Source organism: Nymphaea colorata, chromosome 11 (genome assembly GCF_008831285.2).
Source record: "Nymphaea colorata isolate Beijing-Zhang1983 chromosome 11, ASM883128v2, whole genome shotgun sequence".
Lineage (NCBI taxonomy): Eukaryota > Viridiplantae > Streptophyta > Magnoliopsida > Nymphaeales > Nymphaeaceae > Nymphaea > Nymphaea colorata.
In genome coordinates this window covers 8853937-8868924 of record NC_045148.1, presented here as the reverse complement: position 1 = coordinate 8868924, position 14988 = coordinate 8853937, and the positions used below count along the sequence as shown (strand labels likewise).

Genomic DNA, 14988 nt, shown 5'->3' with positions numbered 1-14988 from the left:
CTGCCCATCCGGAAAATAAACAATGGTGACATGGTTCTTGAGGCCTTGATATTACCATTTTCGCTGAATCGTTTTTCTTTGCTTTTCCCACTAAACGCTTGCGAATGCTAATCAGCTCAGAAAATGAGGCAGATTTATGAAACAATGTAACAAGCTTCCATGAATCTTAACCAATTTTTGGAACAGATTCATGGGACTGTTACTACTGTCAAAGGTCCTCGTAAAGATCTAAGTTCAGTGGCAATGGCAGGCACTATAGAGAGGATCCATTTCTAAACCCATTTTCACATAAATTGGAGTTTTTTTTTTCCTTTGTCCGATCTCTTTTATAGTTTGCTGTTGTTCTTTTATTGTATTCTCATTGATTGAGGTGCTGGATATTTGAGATTTTATCTTATCGAAGGGTTTATTACCTGTGTATACCAAGTGTTCGTTATATTTCCTAAGAGATCCACGTAGAGACGAAAGCCTTCCATACCTTTGAGTTTATCGCCAACAAGAAAAGCTAGTAATATATAAATCAATAAGCCACTAGTATGGGTGATTTTGCTCAAGTGTCTGCATCTCGCACTGCATATCTTGATGCAAATGTTCATTAGTGACTGCTTCTTTGAATGAATTTGGTTCTGAATGATCAAGAGACCATCAAGTCCCTGAACATCCTCATCATGATGAGAAATATGTATGCCATTAGCCTTTTGGATCAAGCACAAGTGCTCTTTGTGCCAACTACCGTATCCAATAAAAATACATGGAACCACTTTCGACTGAAATCTAGAACTGTTAGACATGGTAAGCAATAGGTCGTACCTAGAAAAAGAAATTTCATATGTGAATATTCTAGTTTCTCTATAACACAACATAACGAAGAAAAACTAGGTTAAAATTAAAAGGATGCCTAGATGCGATTGTGCTTCCTAGCTCTCTATAACACAACCAATGAATTTGCCTATGATTTCATGCGGGACAAAGGATCCAACATCTTAGTACACTTGAAAAGAGCGGTAAATATATATTCTTTATCTTTCTTAATATGGTACACTAAATCGTATTAATCATCTACTAAAATTTAACATCAGCACCAAGCTTTTTTTTCTTTTCTTTTTTTTAGATTCAATGCAATTAACAGTCGTCGTTTGTTTGTTATACAATAGGTATACACCCGTGGTAGAATAGCACTTGGATAATGCATGGATTTCCATATCGGAACGCGCAGCCTTGACTCACGTTTATACAATTGGTATACACCCGTGGTAGAATAGCACTTGGATAATGCATGGATTTCCGTATCGGAACGTGCAGCCTTGACTCACGCTTACTTTGTTGTGCAACATGAGATGAAGGAAAATGCCGCCATGAACGTACACCATTACTTCAACCTTATAAAGATGTCTTCCATGGTCATGCGGCTAGGGTTGAAAAGCTCGACTCGTTAAAGCTCGGCTCGTGAACAAGTTCGAGCGAGTCATTTGCTTAATAAGTCTAGGTCGATTTCATGGATTGACTTGTTCAAATAATCAAGTTGAGTTCAAGCTCAACGCATAACTGTTGAGTCGAGCTCGAGCCATAATTGAGTTTGTCGAGACTTGATCAAGTTGATATATTCAAACGAGTTTACGAGCTTGTCGAGCCTTAGTCGAGTTGAGCTCAAACTCAACACGTAATGATGAATACCAATTCTATTCAAGCGAGTTTGTGGAGCCTTAATCGCAGTTCGAGCTCAGCACGTAACGATGAATATCAACTCTATTCAAACGAGTTTGCCGAGCCTTAATCGAGTCGATCTCGAGCTCAACACGTAACTATCGAGTCAAGCTTGAGCTGCTTTCGTCAAACTATTCCCGAGCTCGAGCCGAGTTGAGCTTTCATTAGTCGAGCCAAGCTCAAGCTGACTGAACTCGAGCTCGACTTGGCTCGTGTTCACCCCTACATGCTGCTTCATAATGACCTCGGAACTTCTAAGGTTCACTCTAATCTTCCATCCTTCCAAAGAAAACAGGAAAGAAATAACTTGCTTTAATGGCTTTATAAGTTAGAAAACTTAGCACTTTTCTGATGGAAAAAATAAATTGAGATATACCAAGACAAATTGACTTATTTAGAAAATATCAAAATACTTTTTATTTGAAAAGCCAATGAAAATCGTTTAAATATATTTGAGATATAAATAAAAATTGGCACAAATAAGAGTGTCGGCATATAACGTGAAGCACAATATATGTGATTCACTTAATAATAAATCCTAGTGGTTTGCATGTACATGTGGCTATCACTTTATATCTTAATCACAAAATACCTTCTCCAGTACTCACAAGTAGAGATATACGAAAACAAAAGGTGCCCATGCTCAAAATTAACGAATCCACCTTCTAAGAGCACCCAATAAGTTTACACCTCTAGCAGCAAGGGTAGCCTTGATTGAGACCAAGTTTAGTAAAAATCTTTTGTTCCAAATCTGTTGGCTCCCCATTTTGTATCATTCATAAAAAGGTTCAAATGGTCAACATCTTTGCCTGCATGAATGCAGGGGGCATGCTTTTGATAGCTTCGGATTTGAGATCGTTCAGATTTGAAAACCTTCTATTTAAGATCAGCCCCTCGTCCTGTCTATCTTAAATACGGCTTTTTCAATACAAAATGAAAGAAGGATCTTAATTGTGGATCTTAGGTCCGACCTAGGATCCTTAGTTTGATAACCCTGGATTTTAACAAGGATCTTTTGTCATATCAGCAAAAGCATGTTATGTCTGATCCACATCAGATTCGTAGATTTAAAATCCAAGATTCCAAACTTCAACCATTTAGATACCTTTCCATAAATCAGGTCAGGTTTCAGTTTATTCTCTCAAATATTGGATTGTCTTGTTAGACCAATCACGCAATTTGCAAACAGTATTGTTTCCACTTTTCTTTACTTTTTTCTTTTATCCTTTCTTGGAAGCTACTTTAGTTTGGTGTCCAGAGTATCTCTTCCGAAGGACTGTTTCCTGGTTGTGGGTTAGGGGCCGGAACATGGGGTGTTTGGAACTGACAAAAAGCAACATTGATCCCCAAGTGGAAAACGAGAGGGGGTTGGCGGATGAAAGCGACATTGATCCTGTGGTAAGCTTGTTTTCTTTGAAACTCCAAGAGAGATATTCTAGATGCACCTCAAAGTTAATCAAACAGCTTTTCTTGTCATATGAATGTTTTCAAGGTGAGCTAGGATCAAAGAGACATGATAATTGGTGACAACTTCAGTGTGCAGTTTGACTGAGCTAACAAGTGATCTTTAAAAGTATAAATAAATTGTTCATGATTATATATTTTTTGTCCATTCAAGCACTTATTGCAAGTTTCTTGATCTAAAAATTGATCAGTAGTTGTTTCCTGTCTAAGTCGATTTTGTTTCATTCATGAAGGATGAAATTGACAGAGGCGATGTGGCAAAATGTATACAGTGTTACATGAAGGAGAAGGGTGTGTTCGAGGAAGCTGCTCGTCACCGTGTCGACGGTTTTGCTAAGAAATGCTTGGAAAGGACTCGATAAAGAATGCACGGAATCAGGGGTGGAGTCAAGGTAGGCTCCTCCCATGGGCTCTGGCCCACCTCAAAAAAAAATTTTAAAAAAAAAAATTACATGTAAATTTTAGAAAATTTCACTTGTTCTATATAAAAATTTTGAAAAATGATATTTAGACCCTTGTCAAAATTTAGAAACTTTAATTTGGTCCTCCTCATGAAAAATTTTTTGCTCTGCTCCTGTGCAAAATTAGCTACTAATTTGGATGTTGCAAGTCACCTTATTGTGCATTGTACCCTGAATCTTGCAAGAATGGCACAGTTCATGTATCAACACCGAGATGCTCATGGTTTCCCTCAAAAGATATTATTATGTAGAGTGCATACGAAGGCTGTTGGTAGAAAGTGTTTGATATGAGATGGGTAGTGATCTTCGTCATCTCCTCTCAGCCAGTATTGTCATATATATTTCACATGCACATTATGGATGTTGAAATATGGACAAAACGATGGGAATGCACAGATTATGTGGCATTATTAAGTACTTGTTCTTGTCTACCGAATTTAAGTATAGTTCCTTATATTTGCTTGTTCCTTAAAGGATAAATTTGTGCGATATTGTAAGTAGAGGTTGATTTTCTTATGCATATTTAGCCTGCTGATAAAAATTGAAAAAGTAAAACTGTTGCATATAGAATGTCATGACTAATTTTTGTATGAGTTTTCAGGAAGAATTTACAACTGGCCTCTCTCTAGGAAAAACATATAATGCACTACTAAAAAAGTTGTAAATTCATATCCTCTCCCACTTGAAGCAATATGGCCAATTGGAGCAAGGTGATGGTCCATGTGAAGATTCGGTGCATTAAAGCGATTGCAAAAGACTTGTGTTATCATGAATACAGTGTTTAGACTCGATACTCAAACCTTCAACTGTCTCACATGGGTTGATTAGTTTCAACGTCGAAATTATGCGGCAAATCTTTTGTTTTATCAAAATTTTTATATTCTAAAAATGTCGTCAAAAGGTCACTAATTTTCAAATAGTTTCAGTGAAGAGTTGGAAGCTCCTTCTTGTTAATTAACGGAGCTCAGTTACATGGATAAACAAAATATCATTCCCAAGCACATACTAGTAGATAGGAAAACATAGTGAAATGAAGGAATTGAAAGAACCCAATAGCAACCATTGCTGGAGAATGATTTCTTGTTATTGCCTTACATTCTTGGTGGTTACTAGCTCAGAGAATTTTCAAAAGAATAAACATGTTTGAAGAGTACTTGATGGCCTCTTTCCTCCAACAAAAATTTGGTTCCTTTTACCAAGGAGTAAAGAGACCCCAACCATTTGCTCCTCTGTTTTATGTATCTACACCATTGAAGGCATCACAAATTCAAAGGGGGAACAAGTGGGCAGAATACATAAAAACGAGAGAATGCAGTAGTCCCAAAAAAACAACTAATTTCCAAATACTTTGTCAACATTTCCTTAACTTTTGAGCGAAAGCACATGTTAGAAGTTATTGTTTTACGGTTTTGTTATATGAACTAAATATTTCCTAATAGTAGTTAAAGTTATCTTGCAAACCTATTGGGGGATATGGAACTCTGCGTCTGTTGCAAAGGATGAAGATATGTAAAGAAAGAATAGATGCAAACAACAATGGAAACACACTCTTTTTCCCCACTTCTTCCAAGTGGCCTTGGGAGGAAGAGGAGGATCCTTCAACAATAAAGACACCATTTCAGCTGTTGGACAATGACTAGTAATGGAGATAAACTTCTGACCAGGGCATGAGAGAAATGGCAGCCTCAAAACTTTGGAGCATGCCCAATTTTCCTTAATATTAGATTCTGTAGCAGATCCATTTTGCAGATCAGATAACTAAAAATTCTTTGAAGTACCTGCAACAATGCTTCGAATCACAATTCTCCAGAATTTTTCTGTTTTGGGTAATCCGTCTTGTACAGTTTTTTGACATTATGCGGATCAGATTTGATTCTGCTGATTCTTTGTAGTAACGCAATCTCTGTAATGTATATATATATATATATATATATATATATATATATATATATATATATATATATATATATATATATACACACACTACAAAGTGGAAATAACGATAGAGAAGAATTCCCCTTCGCCTCTTCCATTTTGGTGCTTTGTCTTCTATCAATTAGCCCTGTGCTGCTCTGTCCATTGTAGTTATACTCTGTTTTACATACATTTCATGATTTTCATCTCATAAACCGCACATGGTATCAACCCATAGCACTATGGCGTCAGACGGTACACGGTCAAGTGCAACTTCCTCGGATATGGATATGCGCATCTCAAACTTGGCCCTCCACGCCCAACCTTTCATCTCCAAATGGTTCAAGCTTGTTTCCTTCATGGACAGCCTTGGACCTTTCCTTTTCAAGGTCAAATACAACCTCTACCAAGAGAGGTTGCATACATAGCTAGTCGAACCGACAAGCTGATAAAATAGAGAGGTTGCATACATAGCTAGTCGAACCGACAAGCTGCTGATCAGCAGTTCAATTACCATGAGCGCTAATACAGACGATAAATGCAAGCAACTCTGAACCTAAAGGGCACGGGAGGGGCTTTGTGCCATAGCTCCAGTCGCAGCCTCCTACATAAAATTTGAGACAGCTTTGGAAGCGTCGGATAGTTTCAGTTGCAGCCCCACACATGAAATTTGAGAAGGCTTTGGGAGCGTCGGCTTAACCCGGTTATGATTGGAAACACCTTTTGCTTCGGCGGGAAGTTACCAACCATCCACTTGTTTCAACTTCTAGTGATTTTACATTGGAGAGTTTACTCTTTCTGAAAGGAATTATATTAAGTTCATAAAGTCACTGTAATCATTATTGACATTTTTTTTTATATAACTACCTTCTTTGACTTGTGGAAAGGTGAGGTCTTCTTCGGGGTTTCGTCACATACGTGTGACCCCCGTATCCTAGTGGAATACAAGCGGACAATGATAAAAAAGTGGTAAGAGAGGAACAATTTTGCTGTTCTTCATTTTATAAACTAAGCTAAAAGGTAAAGCCACTTTCCAGGAGGTAAGAGAGCATATGAAAGAATGACAGTTTTCAAAGCGGTTGTTCAAAGTGGCAGCTAGCCATATCACGTATTTGTTTTACCTGGAAGACATCAGAGGAACGATTTTTCCACATGAGGAACAAAAGTACCATGATCATCAAACGAGCAAGAACACAGATATTGAAGCTTAGAACTTTACAAATCTTGCTCAAGGGTAATGCTCTTGCTGACAACATGCGACATGGCAAGCACAAGAGGGAGTAAAATACAATACCATTTGAATTCCACTGACTAATTCCATCACTGACTCGTGGGCATGACAATCCCTACAGCCAACTATATTACTTTTTTATCCACGCGCTGAAGGTTCCAGTTAGAATTCCAGTGGTCCAAAAATATCGTCATCCCCAGAAAACTCAGAAATTGTGTAGCCACTCTAATTGAAGACAGTGAGAAGCCTGCTGGACAAAAAACATAACCATATAACAAGACAACGAGATGACTAATCAAAACTATAACAAAACCACTTCCGATTGTCTAAAAGTATTTACCAGGAAAAAAAAAAAAACTCACATTATCTTATTCAGATGATGAATCTGTCTGGGCTGCAGTCTGCACAGATTTTCTTTGTTCTGGAGGAGGAGCATTGTCCCTCCGCCTCACGTATCTCCTGCTCTCATACTTTGACCCACTTCGTTGCTTAGGCTGGTACGTGGGGTACTTACAAGGAATTATTTCACCGTTTATGTATTTATCACCTAAAAAGACAAAGGAATACATACCATGATACTGCTGTTTTATGAGATATTGCAATCTTCACCATAATAAAATAGATAGCTTACCACCATAGTCCTTGTTCTTGACATCGATGTATGAATCTGGCAAAACCCAGAGCACACCAGGCAATCCTGCATAAAGAAAAGGATTATTTCACATTCAGAATATTTTTACACTAAGAACATCGAACAACAATGTCTGACCACATGCTGACCTTTAAATTTCTCTGATGTTTCTTCATCAACAGTGCATTGAAACCCGGTATAAGTAGTAGTACTGAAGGCATACATGTTCTTTTTTGCCTCTTCCATGCTGCAGTTAAGCATATACATTAGAAATTCCTTGACACAAACACCTAAAACAAAATCAATCTTTAAATATTTCAAAAGAAAACCAAATACGCAGATATGAACACATTTCAATGTCCATAAGCAAAACTAAAACACCTTTATTTGCACGTGCCATAAGGATGGTTAAAATGGACCCTACGAGTAGAGAAGCCACGAACAACTATGAGTAGACATGAAAATCCCCTAAAGTCAAGAACCATTGATGTGTAAAACAAAGACTCGTTTCTTATTCTTCCTTGTGGACCTGTGGTGCTATCACCACTGAGGAATAAAGGCTCTGAGCCATTTGTGTGTACCTATATAAATGCATTTTGTGTGTGTGTGTGTGTGTGTGTGCGCTAACTGGATAAGCATCTGCCTGTACCTGTGTTAGTTCCTCCATATTGGTGTGGATGCGTTACTAAGTTACTTCCCAATATTCCAAAATATGTTACCAAAATCAAACCAATCTGGCATTTCCAGCATGGTCTTCTTACAAGAAATCAAGTTTATAAGTTATAACATGATTCTTTTCATGATACAACTACCTTTTCCATTGTATTTGCACCTAGATCTGTGATGTGTATTGAAGAAATTTGAGAACACTTAAATGAAAACAACTTTAACATTAAACATTCTGTGGTTCATAGGATACTAAATGAGGACAACTTAACCAACACAGAAAACTGATAAAGGGTAGCTTGGTAGCATCAGCTTATTGACTCAACTTAGTTTAGTGAGAACCAAGATGTTATGACAAGTTCATGTACTTGCAATTTTAAAATTTAAAATACACAACATCAAGTGTATCTCAGTTATGAACATCAGGCTCCTGAAAAAGCAAATGCAAGAGATGAACATTTAGATGTCCTGCAGGCCATGTAACGGCAATGGGGCTAAAAAAGTACGTGATGCACGATTCCCTCGGATGGTTTCCTTGAGAATAGTATACAAGGGAACATATATCGGAAGTAAATTGGGATATCCCTGTGACAGACTGCAGCACGACATCTAAAGCATTTGCACTAATCTCAACGTTTGTGCTTCATTTTATCCAAATTTTGTCCCTGTATAGTACTTTTAAGATCTCAAAAAGAATAGAAACAATGTGTATATATGGAAATAAAAAGTTAAAAACTAAAAATTATCAACTTCGTATCGTAATCACGTAATCTAACTTTGCCAACAATTAGTTGCACACTAATATCTTATATTGGTTACAAAATATAAACCTTCTCCAGTTTATCCTCCTTACGTAATACGCTGCGTATCTCTTACGGAATAACTAGTAGCGCTCAACTGTATAGACATATAAAAACCACTTCTTCATTCCTCATACTTTAGACACAAGCTCTTCAACTCAACAGAGGAAAAAAATTAAAAAGAACATTAACCTAAACGCAGGAAAGATACGTTCCTCTTTCCTATCAAGCTCCCAATCCCCGGCAGACAGAGACCAGATTTTAGGCTCGCCCCCTCGAAATGATATACGCACTTCTACCATTATTTTTGCAAACTATCGATAGAACCACAACCTCCAATAGCTCAAAATGAACTATGTACCAGAACATTTCCTCTTGCACTTGCAACAAATTGTCTGCAGCCAGTCATGCATATTAGGATAAACTGGGATATCCCCCTTACCCTCACACTGACACATCACCATTTCCCCCATTTTTTTCGGTAAATCGAAAGTAGTAAGCAGGACAAATTCCTTTTCGGTCACTTGTCATGAAAATTAGTACAACTCGGAAGTTTCTGATGTGCTTCATAATCTAACCTCAATGCTTATGCTATTTGTTTTATTCACACACAGACACATACTCAGAGAAAAGGAGAGGGAGAGAGAGAGAGTACCTTCCGAGAACGGTAGCAAGAGTATCAAGGTAAGTCTGGATCATCTGCTCCCTCGTGGGAGCGGGATCCTTAGGGAACTCCATCACGATGAGCCAGTGGTTGTAATCGCAACCTGGCAGTAGGATAGTCTCCCTAGGCTCGTTGCTCCCGCCGCTCCTCCTCGACGAGTAATCTCCGCTTCCGGCCGCCGCACGAACGCCGGTCCGGAGCGTTGGAAGCCGGGATGAACAGGCTCGGGACATGCGAACAGTGGGACCCGGAGTTCCAAGGGGGAGTCGGGAGACAAGGGGAGACGGGAAGTCAACAGAGCCGCAGGAGGAGAACGACGGTTGGAGAGAGAGAGAGAAGAGGATACTAGGGCTTCAGAAAGAGGCGTACCAGAAAATAGAGAAGCCATAGTTGCAGGGCCGAGAGATAGAGAGGGGGAGGAGTGAATGAAGATAAGGGTGGAGAAGAGAGAGGGGTATTTATCAGAGGAGGGCTGCCGCGCCAGATATTTCCCGGCTTCGGGTTTTAGGTATTAGGGTTTTTGTGCAAAGTGCAAGTAAGTAATAGAATGGCAAAAACAAGTCCTCCAAAACTTTCCCTGTAGACCCAATTTTTTGTTGCTAAATGCGGAAAGAAGCCTGTCAATTTTTACTTTTTTATGCGAGCCACCTATTATAAACCTGAAATTAATGTTATTTATATTAATTAGAAGTCTTTTATATTCTCAAAGAAGGAAAACACTACCAGCACTGTCTCTCACTTTAACAAGATTGGATTAAGTTAAGTTTCAAAGAAAATGATAAAAGCATTGTAGCTGTGGTCTTGTTTTGTGTTTGATTCGGTAAAGAAACGAGAGTAATCCAGTTTATTATCTTTGAGTTGGTTTGGCAAACAAAATGGTGTGTGACTTGTTTTATGAATATGGTTGTGGGTAAATTCATAAAACATAGGCTCTAGTAAATTGATGAAACAACTACAAACTCTTTGTCATTTGTCAAACAGGCCTTTTACATTATCTCTTGTGCCTTTGACTCTTGAGCCTTGTTAAATGCTACTTTAAACCAATTTAACCATACAAAGTAATGCAAAATGTTAAAATTTATGTGTTTCCAAGAAACAACGTGCATAAATTAGACGCTATAATATTCTAAATTAAGATTAACGTTCTAAGCTTTGTCTACTTATAAAATTTACCTAGACACTTGATTCTTATGATTTTTTTGGGTCTCATGTCACAATGTGCCCTCTTGATGGTTAAATTTCACACAAAAGACAATGGAAGACATGGCGGCAGGATATATGTTATGCCTTGCAGGGGATCGTGTGTTATGTGCTTAAATAGTCAAAATGTCTATGTTAGTTAAATGGAGTATAATTTCTTGTTATGTTCCCCAGTGCAACACTAAATCTGCTTTCGTGCACAAAAGGTATATATGAAAAGGGGTAATTTGAGATCATTTGACGTTTAGAATATTGTGCCAGTGTTTTATGAATCTATCGTATGTTAAAGATTGATACAAATTCATGAACTGAATCTACTCCAACTTTTTGAAATATGCATGAAATTGAGCCTAGACATCGGCTCGGCTTGGCCCGGCCCGAGTCCGACCTGACCATTCAAACCCGAGTCGAAGCTCAACCCGGGCCTGGCCCGATTAAACTAAAAATATTTTTTAATATAAAATAATATATAGATGTAATTATTATAATAAAATATCTAGCCATATAATATAAAAAAACATTATAGGGCCTAGTCGAGCTTGTTGGGCCCAGTAGAGCCAGCCTGATAAGGAATCAAGCAGGCCCGGTACCCTTCTTGCCCGAGCCGAACCAGGTACCGGGTACCTGCTGGCAGCTCGGCCCGATGCGCAGCCTTAACAACATCATGACATCATGAGCAGCATAAGCAAATGCTTTATCGATGAAAGTTGAGAATATGATAGGAAAGCTGGGACGATGATTAGAGGATGGAGTTTAATTAGCCTGAAAATATTGTTAAGATCTATACATCTGGCCCCAACTTGATATTTTTCTAATTTAACAGAACTATTTCCTAAGCTGGGAAGAATGTCTTTCAATTCTATAGTTCCCTAGACGTTCATTAGGTAAATGCCAAAAAGTAGCTAGGAATAGCTTCGATCAATATTGTAAAAAGCGAAAAAGTGAGGCGATGCATTAAGCCTCTTATGAGGTGAGGCGAGGCGAAGCATTAGTTGAAGCATAAGCTTGACGACCAAATTTCATTATATAATGGCTATAAACATAACAAAAAATTAAAAAAGAAAAAAAGAAAAGAAAGTAAGAGCATATCAGGTAATTCAGAGGAAAGAATTGATGGCGAGTATGATCAAACCATATCCTAGAATGTGTATTCCTAAACGTATATCATAAAATCTAAATAAGAAGACAACATTTCTGAAATCTAGAATAACATCAAGAAATGATGTGAACTCACATGGGGTTAGTTAACATGCAAGAATTAGATTAGTGACTCTATGATTCTATAACATGCAAGAATTTTCTGTGGAGATCTTCAAAGGCTATTCTAGTTCTACCTCAGGTTTATCATTAACCTCAGGTTTTAATAATGAAAGCAATTTCCTTCGTCTACATAAGCATAGGAAGAAGGAACGCTTGGAGAAAGGAGCTAATTCAACGGTCGTAAAAGCCCAAGTGCACAAGAGCAATTTAAGCATCCTGAAAACTGAGAGAGGGGGGCGAGCCCAGTCCTCAACTGGCAATGCCTACAGAAAGAAAGAGAGAGAGCGTCGGCCATGGCCGGCGCTGCCATGGCCCCCCTGCAGCCTTCAAGCTCCGAGCATAGAGTCGGAGAGAGAGAGACGCACGGTAGACCTTTGTAGTAGGAAATTTTTCCCCTTTCTCTCAGTCTCTCTCTTCAATAACAAAATCTAGACATAAACCCATCAGCCATTGTTTTTCTTCTTTTCTTTAAGTTTTTTAAATTTTATAAAAAAAAAGAGAGAAGACATGACTGAGGCTTATGCCTCAGGCGCCTCACCTACGGATGTTAATATATCGGATTTGAATCGGATATCCAACCGATTCGATCCAAAAAAATCGGATATGGATAAAAATTTAATATCCGATTAAGAAATCGGATCGGATTCGGATTTAATAAATGACATCCGATCGGACTCGGATTTGGATTCGGATTTGGATATACATGAATATTGGATTGGATTCGGATACGGATTTGGATCGGATTCAGTTTCAGACAAATATCCTCTATCTAATACTTGAAAAATGGCAAAATCCGGTTCAAAATTCAGATTCGGATTCGGATATAAATATAAAAATCGGATTTGGATCGGATTCAGATTGTAAAATCGCATTTCGGATTTGGATTCGGATATGACTTTGCTTTATCTGAATTTGAATCTGAATCCGAATCCGAATATAAGAATATCCGAAAAAACGGATATGGTTGAAGATGTATCCGATCCGAATCCGATCCGTTGACATCCCTAGCCTCACCCAATGAAGCACATGGTTCAGGGTGGATGAGCCTCACCCCTTAGCTTTGAGGCGTTTTCTTGTAAAAGCCCTTCAAGGCATGAAACGTAGGCTTTAAAGGCGTTAATCGTACGCCCTTCACAACACTGGCTTCTATACTTTGGCCAGGAGGTATGCGATGATAATTGCAAACTAATTTCCATGTGCAATCGCTTGATCAAATTCATCACAAGGCCTGTGGTGGAAAGAATGAAGCTTATCGTTTGTCATAGCATCTCTCCCAACCAAAAATGCATTCATATCATAGTGTTGTACATACGATTGCTTTTTATTTAATCATAGTTTTGTTCTATAGAACTTGATTCATACTGGGTATTTATGTCATTTTGTATAAATACGGGTTTCGCCATAATGCTTACGTTGAGAGGAGGGTCGCAGCTTTATTCTTCCTTTCTGAGAGTGTCTGTGTTTCATATGTAAGTGAATAGTAAAAGATCTGTGCGGCTGTTGACATAGGAGATTTTTGCTTCGAACCACGTAAATATTTGTCTTCTTCCTTGTTGTTTCTAACCCCCTCTTGAGAGTCCGAGAAAAGAGTTTTCGTGTTGTTCCTAACAACACCTTCATTAGCAATATAGTGGATGCTATATATGGAGATGTTTCTTTGTTCAAAGTTGAAACAAAGCGTCTTCTCCTATGATAGGAACAAAGCGTCTTTCTCCCACGTTGGGAGAATCAAGATAAGATATGTTGGTAGATAAAAGGTAATTTTGGTTGGATCATTGGATTACATAACCTCTAGTTCTATCTATGATAGGAGAAAAATTGCAAAGAATCATATGTCTAAAAAATATGTCAATTAGTAACATAGCCCGCAGCCTGACATACACAATGAATGAATAACCTTCTCACATATTAACTCTCTCTCAACTCAAATGGATAAACTAATACGGAAGGGAAGACTTGGGCTCCTTTCTCTCACCATAGTATATGTTGGAAAATAAAGCTACTATAATACTGAGAACTAAAAGCCATTGATTTGGACAACTAAGTATCTTCCTCACACATGTTGGACCTTGTTATTGCCCTGTGATGGAAAACTCCTCGTTACAAAATGTCTTAGACACCTTGGCATTTCCAAGATAGGGATGTCAATAGATCTTATTCAAATCAGATATACATTTAACTGTATCTTCTTTTTCGGATATTAATTCATATATTTGGATTTGAATACGAACAAAAAAATTCACATCTGAATTTGATTTTTACATGTGTATCTGAATGCAATCAAATGTCATTTCTTAAATCTAAATCCAAACCGATCTTTTTATTAGATATTTTTTTTTCATATTTGATTTTTTAGAACAATTCAACCGAATGTCCAATCCAAATCAGATATATTGACATTCTATCTTAAACCTACCATATCTTATTCTCTTGCCTTATCTTAGCTCAATCTATGTCACATCATTAATCATTTTGAAATTAAAAGAATACCAATTGAATGAGTGGCACACGAGTTAAAAGGGTTGATGAAGGTGAAAATCATGATAAGGCTATCTATAAGTGGTAGATGAACTTACCACATGGTAATATAATATGTGTAGAGAATAAGTAACAATCACGAACCGATTCCGGAAACCGTTTCAACCCATTACTTGCCCGAACCCGACTCTTTTGGATATGTAATTGTTTTTTTGCTCGGATTACTTTGGTATATGATTATTTATTAGGGATGGATTTCAGTACTTCTTTTCATTTGGATCTAACGTTTTGATCAACCTTAAATTAGGTCTTTGTTTTGCTCATTTAAGTTGGTTATTTTTTTATTCGTTTGAGTTACAAAAATGGCATTGTAGAAGCGGCGGTGGCGTAGTTTTCGTTGCAAGTCGTGTGGGTGATTTTCATCTAATGTAATTTCATTTTTTTATAGTTTCAATCTTTATAGTTTTTTTTTTTTTCAACTTTTAACTTCTAACTATATGGACGGAATAATGTTC

General features: G+C 37.7%; 1 protein-coding gene across 2 annotated transcripts; it reads right to left on the bottom strand.

The window, feature by feature from the left end:
* Positions 1-6714: 6714 nt before the first annotated feature.
* LOC116264986 (multiple organellar RNA editing factor 9, chloroplastic) lies at positions 6715-10031 on the bottom strand. 2 transcript variants are annotated; one of them, XM_031645481.2, is made up of 5 exons: positions 9527-10031; positions 7555-7652; positions 7406-7471; positions 7137-7321; positions 6715-7024 (listed from the first exon to the last, which is right to left on the bottom strand). In XM_031645481.2, exons 1-4 carry the CDS (start codon positions 9766-9768, stop codon positions 7143-7145), a joined length of 585 nt encoding a protein of 194 aa, XP_031501341.1. In that variant the 5' UTR covers positions 9769-10031; the 3' UTR covers positions 6715-7024; positions 7137-7142. The 2 variants fall into 2 exon arrangements, with proteins under 2 accessions (XP_031501341.1, XP_031501340.1); XM_031645480.2 differs by having other exon boundaries at positions 6715-7021; positions 9527-10029.
* Positions 10032-14988: the final 4957 nt, after the last annotated feature.

Bases quoted from the DNA above. Each gene is read 5' to 3' on its own strand.
- LOC116264986 (XM_031645481.2), bottom strand. From the start codon at position 9,768: ATGTCCCGAGCCTGTTCATCCCGGCTTCCAACGCTCCGGACCGGCGTT. The intron at 7,472-7,554 runs GTCAGCATGTGG...TTCTTTATGCAG, and splicing joins AACATCAGAGAAATTTAAAG to GATTGCCTGGTGTGCTCTGG. The intron at 7,322-7,405 runs GTAAGCTATCTA...TTGTCTTTTTAG, and splicing joins CAAGAACAAGGACTATGGTG to GTGATAAATACATAAACGGT.